Genomic DNA, 10,068 nt, shown 5'->3' with positions numbered 1-10,068 from the left:
CCATTCCACCCTTCTTACTCATTTCTATATTTGGAAAAGGTTTTTTTTTCTGATTGACAACTGGATTACTTAACACTTAATTTCTGGGGACTGTTTGTTTGTTTGTTTTTTTGCTTTCTTGTTTTTTCCCTTTTTTTTAATATATGTTTCTTTTCCAAAATGTTACTTCGACTGCTGGTTTTCATTCATGCATATTAAGGCAGTCAATGACATCATCATCATCATCATCCTCACCACCATCAAGTGTTGCCTTCACCATTATTATTATTATGTTCTTGACAGCAATGCTATGCATGTGTCCCTTTTCCTGTGTATACTTTAAAAAAAAAGAGTTCTTTTTTTATCATTTCATTATTATATATAACCCCCCCACACACACACACACACATACACTTGAAGTCTCTGTATTGTCCCCTTCATCCTTCGCCCTTGTGGCAAAGAAATGAAATTATTATCATCACCACCACCATCATCATCATCATCATTATCCTGTATACTTCATTTCTTTTTCTTTTTGCCCTGTAAACTTAATCCTTCTGTTTTAAACTACTCCTTTTTATGTCTGTCTTTGTATTGTTCCTCTCATATGTTACCCTGGTGACAAATAAAAGAAATCATTATTATTATTATTATTATTATTATTATTATCTACAAGTGTTGTTGCTTACTTTTTATGTAAGCTGTTCCAATTCTCAGTAACAGTAAGTTTGACATTTTACTATGTCTGTTATTTATGATTCGTCCGTCGGTTCTCTGTATGCCATGAGGCACACAATGTCACAACTCAGATCTCTCCAACCATCTTTCTTTTCCACCACTGTTCTGGTCTCATTCCTGCTTCTCCACCCTCCTCATCTCTTCTTCTTCTCAATACTCTTTCACCATGTCTGGTTTTACGGTGCCCTGTTGCTCTTTTTCCCCTCGGACTGTCACTTCAGTGTCACCATTCACTCACTTTCTCCATATTGTCTGAGAATGTGTCTGATCCATTTCCAGTGTCTGCATCTTCTTATTTTGTCAGTTTGTCAATTTGTATAATTTCGGACTTTTCACAGCCACTTGATGTCGAGTATTCTCCTTAAGCATGTGAACTGGAAGCTGTCCATTGTCTTTTCTTCCAGTTTTCGCATTTGAAGAGACCAGATTCCAATAACTAAGATTCTGTTAAATTTATAATATTTCAATTTTACATTTTAAGAGAATCAGGTGTTTTTAAGACAACAATGTTTTCTAATATTATTCTTATTATTTAAGGTGGTGAGCTGGAAGGAGTGTTGGTGCATCAAACAAAATGCTTCATAGCATTTCTCCTGGTTCTTTATGCTTTGACCCAAATCTTTTCAAAGTCCATTTTGCCTTTCATCCTTCTGGAGTCAATAAATTAAAGTAGCGGTCAAGTACAGGGATCAATGAATTCAACTAATCCCTATTCCCCAAAACTGCTGGCCTTGTGCCAAAATGTGAAACAGTTATTTAAAAACAGGGAGCTGGCAGAATCATTAGCATGCTGGACAAAATGCTTAGCAGCATTTCTTCCAGCATTGCATTCTGAGTTCAAATTCTGCCAAGGTCACTTTGTCTTTCAATCTTTCGGGGTCGATAAAATAAGTACCAGTCAAAAACTGGGGTTGATGCGATCGATTATCCCTGTCCCCCAAGTTTCAGGCCATGTGCCTATTGTGGAAAGGGTTATTATTATTATTATTTGATGAAAACTCACAGCTTATTTTGGTGGGTACGATGGCAAGTGTCAGCTGTTCACAGCCGGCAGACTAAGGTGACACTTGTTTACTGGTCATGCTTCAAGAACCGTGAAGAATTCTTGCAGTTCCAAGCAATGCTGATTTTTGGTAGATGTTCTACCTTCACACTTGCACCAGTCTTTTCCAGCCATGTTGGTAGTTGAGTGCTGGTACATTAAACTGGTGATTGGAATGTAAATTACTTGAATCTTTTTATGGAAAATTTTAATTCAGGTCACTGATTGAAACCCAGTTGGAAGATGAAATCAAATCATAGAACGAGGGACAATTAGTATGGGAAAGGTTAAACGGATAGTCTGACTGTCTGACAATTGTATAGTCATAGTAAAGACTTATATAAGGATACAGATCGTGTTGTATAGCCAGCTGGAGACGATGTCTCCTGGGGCTAAATTATAGCAACATTCGTCCTAAACCAGGACTGCCATGTTATGTTGGCAAACAATCTTTACTACAAAGTACTGTTGCTGAATATCTCATGTTGAGAGATTTACAAATAGTAATTTTCTAATTGTGCTGAGTTATTTGGTTGGTCCTGAGTAGAAACTTGGTTACTCAAGCAGTCAACTAAGGACCCTCACTGTCACTACCAGCAACTGCAACTGATGCTGCTACCACTACTGCTACCACCACCACCACTGCAACCACTGCTACTACTACAGTTCTTTCTACTGACTTCAGAAAGGAAGCCCAGTGATGCAAGATTTGAAAATAGACCTAATTAATTGAGGGTCAATTGGCTGCTATATCCTACGACTTAAATGACAATTCAGTCATTCCCTTATTGACATCACTTTGTGTTGGTGTCTAAAGACATTATTTATTCTAACAGAAGTGTTTCTTGTTTTTTGCTTTTGTAGGGAATGAGGCAGAAAATTGTAACCAGTGTACATTGGAAAGAGAGAGAGAGAGAGGGGGAAGGGAGTGAGAGAGGGGGAGGGAGGGAGAGAGGGAGGGAGATGCAGGTTCCATGATGAAATATTATTGATCAGATAGTTTTGATGACTTCTCATGTCAACCGATCTCTTTGTCTGTCTGTCAACTTTGTTCATGTTCACTTCTCTACCCTCCCTTCCCCTTCTTCCACCCTTTCCCTCTTCCCTCCCTCCCAATTTCATCTGTCCCCGCCTCCCAGTATCCTGCCTTCCTTCACTTGTATTACATCCTAAATATACTAAACGCTAGCTTTATTGATGACTCTGTGTGTGTGTGTGTGTGTGTGTGTGTGTGTGTGTGTGTGGTATTGCTGAATTCCACTGATCAATCGATAAATCATTGTCAATAATCAACAACTGGGAAGCTGTCAGTCAATATTGCTGGATCAGCAAAGCCAGGGAGGAAGATTGCAACAGTGGCTGCGAGGGGAGAGTGAAGTGTGACACGAGCCAAGAAGAATCAATATTTAGTTAACTCTTTCAGACAAATGATTGTTTAGACAAGGGACATAACTCTGATTGTGTCAGTCCATCTGACTGACAAACGGGTTCCTCTCCTTGTTCACATTCCACTGGTTACCATTAGGAAGGATCTCTAATGTTGAGAAAGCACAAACGAAAGACAAATTGCCAGTGTTCATCCCAATGCATGTATGTGTGTGTGATGTGTGTGTATGTGTGGTGTCTGTGTGTGTGTGTGTGTGTGTCTATGTATATGTGATGTGTGTGACTGTATGAACAAATGTTTGTGTGCATTAGTTTATGTGTGCGTGTGTGATGTGTGTTTGTATTCATTACTTTTTACTTGTTTCAGTCATTGGACTGTGGCCATGCTGGGGCACCACATTAAAAGGTTCATTTAAGCAAATTGACTTCAGTACTTATCTTATGCTCCCCTTCTCTTTTTGCTGAACTATTATGTTTTGGGGACATAAACAAACAGACACCAGCTATCTAACAGTGACTGGAAACAAGCTCTCACATACACACACACACACACAGAGGCTTCTTTCAGTTTCTGTCTACCAAATCCACTCACAAAGTTTTTGGTTGGCCTGGGTCTATAATAGAAGACATTCACTAAAAGTGCTATTCAGTGGGACTGAACCTAGAACCATGCGGTTGGGAAGCAAACTTCTTACCATGGGTATAGATTTTTTTAAAATTATTTTTGTGACAGCTTATATTTGTGATTTATGAATTTCTTCTATTTGTCTTTCTGTGTGTGAATACCTATATAATTATATATGTGTGTGTGTGTGTGTGTGTGTGTGTGTGTATATAGATCTATATGTCTTTTTCCTTGTTGTTGCAGAAACTGTTTGTTCCGTGCTCTTGGTGACCAACTCGAAGGACACGGCCGCAACCACTATTGTCATCGGTTAAAAGTTGTTGAATACATGTTAAAAAACAAGAAAGACTTTGCACCATTTGTCGAAGACAACATACAGTTTGAACATTATTGTAAGTTGTTTTCATTGAGTTTCTCTAACTACAACTCTCTTCTCTAATCATCTCTCTTGTGTCAGACTTAATAAGTGTGGTCGTTGCTTAAAATAACAGCATGTCTCATTGCCACGTTTTGGTGTTGGTGGGCCAGACATTTAACTCTAAAATTGGTTCACTACACATTATCGTTCACAACATGGTTTTAAATGTTATTGCTGTAAACAGTGGGAGCACTGTATAATTAAATGTTGCTTGGACTTATGTTGAACTCGGATCCCATCAAGTGTATGACTTGAGAAAGTAGTAGGTTCCTTCAGACTCTAGAAACTGAGGTTGGGGTAAGCAAGGGCATGCTCGCCATAGAAAATCCAGCTCCCAAAAAAACCTCATGATAGCAATAGTTGGGGTAAGCTGCACCTGCCTACCTTGGTTGCTATGGTGTTGGGGTAGATCTGGTCACCCCCATTAACGGAGACAAAACCTGGATTTAAAACACTGGATGATGATCATGATTATTATTATTATTATTATTATTATTATTATTATTATTGATAAGGCAGAGAGAGGCTGGCAGAATTGTTAGCTTCGTGACATTTCATCCATCTTCATGTTCTGAGTTCAAATTCTGCTGAAGTCAACTTTGCCTTTCATCCTTTCGGGGTCAATAAAATATCAAGCACTGGGCTTGGTATTATCAACTAACCCCTTTCCCAAAAATTTTGAGCCTTGTGCTTATAGTAGAAAGGATTATTATTGTTGTTGTTGTTAATTCTGTATTTTTCCTTCCTTTTCAGTGTACAATCTGAAAAAACCTGGGACCTATGCGGGTAACGATGCTATTGCAGCTTTTGGCCGCCTTCATCAAGTACATATAGTCATTCATCAGTTAAATTCTCCTTTTTTGCTAGTAAGTTTTAGTTACATTTTTTTATCTGAAATTCTTGGACCGATATTTTTTAAGGTAAAAGTTCCTGCCCTCACCCTTTGCATGTAATATGTCACTGTAGAAAATCAAAATCTAACAAAATACATGATACAAGATTCTGTACAACTTGTTATCGGCCAGACGGAAGTAAGACAAGGTTTAAGCTTTCTAATATTACAATATGTTGACTGTGTTAGAATTTGTCATCCTGGCCATTTGCTCATTAACCAAATTTATTGAAATACACTTTATTTCAATTAATTTCAAAAATAACAAAGAAAATCTATTCACTAACACCAATTTAATTCATATAAATGTACACACAGTGCACATTGTTGCACTTACTGATCACTACATCCCAGAAACAGCTGTAAAGTGTTAAACTTCTGGATATCTACTTACCTATGAAGAATGTGAACTTTTGCTTCCTATTTTCTCTGCTTAATTTTATTTATGGTCAGTTGTGTATAACCAATTTATAAATGCTTTGATGCTGTTAATGACTTCCTGTCCATCTTTTATTTAGTTACAATTTTATCAACTTGACCACTACACTTCCCATAACCAATTCTTGTTTGCTTGGATCCCATCTCCCATCATTTGATGTTAGATTTTAAGTATTTGATCTGGTCTCAACACTAAATCTGTATTCTTACACATCATGTGTGTGTGTGTATATGTATATATATACATATTTGAATAGTGTATGTTTATACCTATCTATATAATGTGTGAACTTGTTTAAATTTCCAGATACAAGGTTCTAAAGACGTCACCTCAGCACAGCTTCACATTGCTTACCATAATGGCGACCACTATTCAAGTTTGCGCTGGCTCCATGACAATACTGAATCACCTGCCAATATCAGGCTAAAGGTAGGCCATCACTTGAATCTCTTTCTCCTCCTCCATCACCCAACCTCTCTCTCCCACACACAGCCTTGGAAACAATTCAAACCGACAGGATGTATTTTTATCGTGAATAGAGGTAGAGACATGGCTGTGTGGTTAAGAAGTTTGCTTTGCAGTCATTGCCTTCAAGTTCGATCTTACTACATGGCACCTTGAGCAAAAGTCTTCTCCTTTATTCCTGAGCCAACCAAAGCCTCATGAGAAGATTTGATAGACTGCAACTGAAAGAAGCTTGTGTGTGTGTGTGTGTTTTCAGTGCATTTGTCAGTATAGGTTAAAAGATGCCATACATTTTGTATGTCAAAGTTCAACAGATCTTTTACTTTTCCGTGTGGCAATGTTTTGTGTTTGAGGTGTTTGGTGTCTGTGGATGAACAGACACCACTAATTAGTTTGCTCTGTAATTAATTTGATTGCTTAATTGGTATGTCTAAGCAAGTGATGGGTTGGATTGACGGCTGTCTCTATTGTTGTAATTGTGTGTGTGTGTGTGTTTGACCGTTTGGGTGAAACAACTTTTGAATGGGTTGAGCGATATACAAATTTCTTTCACATTTCATGTTTTTTTTGTTTTTTTAAAGGATAAATTTAGTTAATTCGGTTGTCAATAAACATTAATTTCTTATTAAGGGAGACTTCGATTTGTGTTTCTGTTGCCAACTGAAATAAATGTGTCTGTGTGGTTTTGAGGATATGGAAGCGCAGGGGTCTCTTTGGTGTAAGGCCAAACATGTCAACATCTTCACCATTTCTCTCCATGTCTTCTCCTCTTAGCCTCCCCCCTTCAAAGATATCTTCTACACACAAAAACACATCAGTTCCATCTCTTCCCCATCAAATATTACACCTGTCTCACTTCTATATATCGAACTATATATATATCACCTCTGTATATCATCCAATATTCTTCATATCCTCGCCAACATTTGCTCAGCTCGTTTGCAATTTGCTCTTCTTGTTGTTAGCTTTTGTTGACTCATAAAAATGAAAATTTTATATTCAAGAATTCTGCTTAAAAACTGGATTTCAATTTAATTCCTTCCTGACCATATTTCTGTTGAAATACATGAGTGTTGGTTTAAATTAATTTTGAGAATAAAGAAAACTTTACTGAAAGAACTTTGTCACTATTAAGCCTGTGTATGGAAATTGGTTTCAGATTGTATCTCAGTAAATAGTTGCGGACTTTGTGTTGTGCTGAGGTTGTACGTCAGCTCAAATATAGACCTGATGTTATCATGATTTTAACATCCACTTTTCCATGCTGGCATGGATTACATGGAAGTTGTTGAGGCAGGTTTTCTACGGCTGGATGCCCTTCCTGTCGCGGAGCACCACCTTTTAGTTGAGCAAATCGACCCCAGGACTTATTCTTTATAAGCCTAGTACTTATTCTATCGGTCTCTCTTGCCGAACCGCTAGGTGATGGGGACGTATACACACCAGCATCGGTTGTCAAGCGATGTTGGGGGGGACAAACACACACACACACACACACACACATACATAGATACATATATACGACGGGCTCCTTTCAATTTCCGTCTACCAAATCCACTCACAAGGCTTTGGTCGACCCGAGGCTATAGTAGAAGACACTTGCCCATGGTGTCACGCAGTGGGACTGAACCCGGAACTATGTGGTTAGTAAGCAAGCTACTTACCACACAACCACTCCTGCACAACATAATTTTCATTAATTTTCCAATTAACCTTTCATTGCCTGCTTTCAATATATTCAATGTTGAAAGAAAAGTGATATTTGAAGCTAAACACCAATCGTTTTTTTGTCTAGACGAACTTGGCATTTGTTATTCCAGAGTTATTGCCCTTCATTTCCCAACGCTTTAAACGTAAATATTAAATATAAACCGAGAAATATTTCATACCCAGGTGGCACCACTTTGTCTTATTTGTGTGTGTATATGAGTATATGTTTCTATCTCTTTGTCTTGATATTGCATGATAGATGCGAGTGAGTGTCACTTGTTATACTAACAGTATCCTTCATCTCCACTATTCTACAGAAATGTGTCTGGCCATGGAGAAATATTACCTAACTTGGAAACAGATAAGGCTTGGCAACAGCTGGGTGCCTTCCTCTTGCCAACCCTTATCTATTTCCACGCACGTGTGTATGTTTGTGTTTTCATGTTTTAACATTGTGTAGCAATCGTAGATGAGTATCACTGTCATACAAGCAGAGTCATTTGTTTCCTGTCTTGCAAGAAAACAAATCTGCTCAAAGAGAAAAATAACTTTTTTGCTGAACAAGTGAGGGTTGAAGACAGGAAGGGCATCCTGTTGCAGAGACTTTACCTCAACGAATTCTGTTGGACCCACGAAAAGTGGACGTTAAAACAGTGAGGAGGATGGAACACTTTTATGTCAATGACTTTGGATAAATGTTGTAATCCTAATAAATAACTGTGAGATTAAAAATCTCTTGGACAGGAAAAAAAACAAAGGCAAAAAGCCACATGTAGGACTCAGACTATTGTTCGCCAGACGGTTGTGATGTTGTAACACCAAAGTATTTCTCTGCCTTTCATCCATCCAAATTAGATGCTTTAGTCTGACAAGCAAACATGGCTCTTTACAATCACACAATGTGACAATCTGTAATAATTTCAGTATACAATATCTAGTTAGTAAAAGGAATTCGAGTGGAAGTTTCCAGAAATCCGTTGCTATGGTAATATTCTTGCTAAATCATTTTATTAGATTTTTTCTTGTCATTTTCTTCTTCCAGATATTCAGTGATGACAAAAGTAAATTGAAAAATAAGATCAACCCCAAAACTATTTATCGAGATGAGAAGTCTGGCGTAGTGCGTGCCGTACGAGACCTAAAATCTATTCAACAGGAAATCATTGGAGCCACTGGCTGCCAGGTTCATAGTTTATAACTTTTCTTTTCGTTTTATATTGTTTTTTTTGTGTTAATATCCTTTCTTTGTTGCCAACATCTGTTTACAAAAGACGAGGGTTTTGTGCTGGACAATTTCACATTCCCAGCAGTGTCTCTTAACCCTTTTGTTACCATATTCCTGTTGGCATAGACTGTTTTTGTTTCAATCAATTTTTTAAATGATGAAGAATTTTAGTAAAATAACTGTCTTAATTAAGCTGGTGTTTAGATCATAAAATTAACATGGAATTTTACTTTGAAATATGAAGTCTGTATCATAGAACCAGGGGACAGTCTGAAGGTGTCAGATGGTTTAATTAATTCCTTCCAAGGTTCCTGATCAATAAAAGAAGACCCCTATGTTGCAGTGGTTGTGGTCGAGCTTCTTGGTTAATCACTTACCATCATCTTACTCTGAAAAATATAGAACTACTCCACATTGAGGAACCAGAAATTACTTCCAGAACGACCTTTGGCCCTTGGAAAGAACTACCTTTTGTTGTTGAGAAATGTTGCAGGCATTAAGACAAACTTGCTGCTCTTCAGAAGACAGCATGCCTAAAAAATATCTTCATATTTGAAAATACTTCTAATGTCTTACTGGAGTTATTTGTTATTGGAGATATTACTATGTGGTTAAGAAGTTTGTTTCCCAACCATGTGGTTCTGAGTTCAGTCCTACTCTATGGCATCTTGATCAAATTCTCTTCTGCTCTTGCCCTGGGCTGACTAAAGCATTGTGAGTGGATTTGGTTGATGGAAACTGAAAGAAGCCTATCATATGTGTGTGTGTTTGTTTGAATCATACAATAGTTGTAAAATGAATGTCTCTGTCATAAAAGTTTCTAGTCTTCTGTGAATGGATGTTCAGCCATAGAGAAATATTTCCTTGCTTGGAAGCAGTTGAAGACTATGCTGAGCTGCAATGTCTGTCATGGCATTGTGTCTATATCAGGATGGCCATGTTAATACCAACCACTCAACACCTGGTGCTGAGGGCTTTTTCTATGCCACCAGCGCCAGTGAGGTTGTCAATGAATCTGCAGCACATGGAAAGGAAAAATCCCCCTCAAATGAGTGGTGGGGGGGTGTTTGGGAGGGGAAGGGTGGTTTTTATGCTGGGTGTTGAGAGGCTGGAGTATGATAGAGAGAGAGAGAGAGAGAGAGAGAGAGA

At 38.0% G+C, this 10,068-nt stretch overlaps 1 protein-coding gene across 2 annotated transcripts in view; it reads left to right on the top strand.

Annotated features, from left to right (window-relative positions):
* LOC106876053 (OTU domain-containing protein 3) overlaps window positions 1-10,068 on the top strand; it is a 30,821-nt gene that overhangs the window by 18,372 nt on the left and 2,381 nt on the right. For both annotated transcript variants that reach the window (XM_014924451.2, XM_014924453.2), the window contains exons 3-6: window positions 4,014-4,162; window positions 4,942-5,054; window positions 5,826-5,948; window positions 8,737-8,877. In XM_014924451.2, the coding sequence (XP_014779937.1) occupies window positions 4,014-4,162; window positions 4,942-5,054; window positions 5,826-5,948; window positions 8,737-8,877 (526 nt within the window). The remainder of the gene's footprint in view (window positions 1-4,013; window positions 4,163-4,941; window positions 5,055-5,825; window positions 5,949-8,736; window positions 8,878-10,068) is intronic.

The sequence above is a fragment of the Octopus bimaculoides genome, chromosome 25, assembly GCF_001194135.2.
Source record: "Octopus bimaculoides isolate UCB-OBI-ISO-001 chromosome 25, ASM119413v2, whole genome shotgun sequence".
In the NCBI taxonomy this organism is placed as follows: domain Eukaryota; kingdom Metazoa; phylum Mollusca; class Cephalopoda; order Octopoda; family Octopodidae; genus Octopus; species Octopus bimaculoides.
This window is presented reverse-complemented; position numbering and strand designations above follow the sequence as displayed.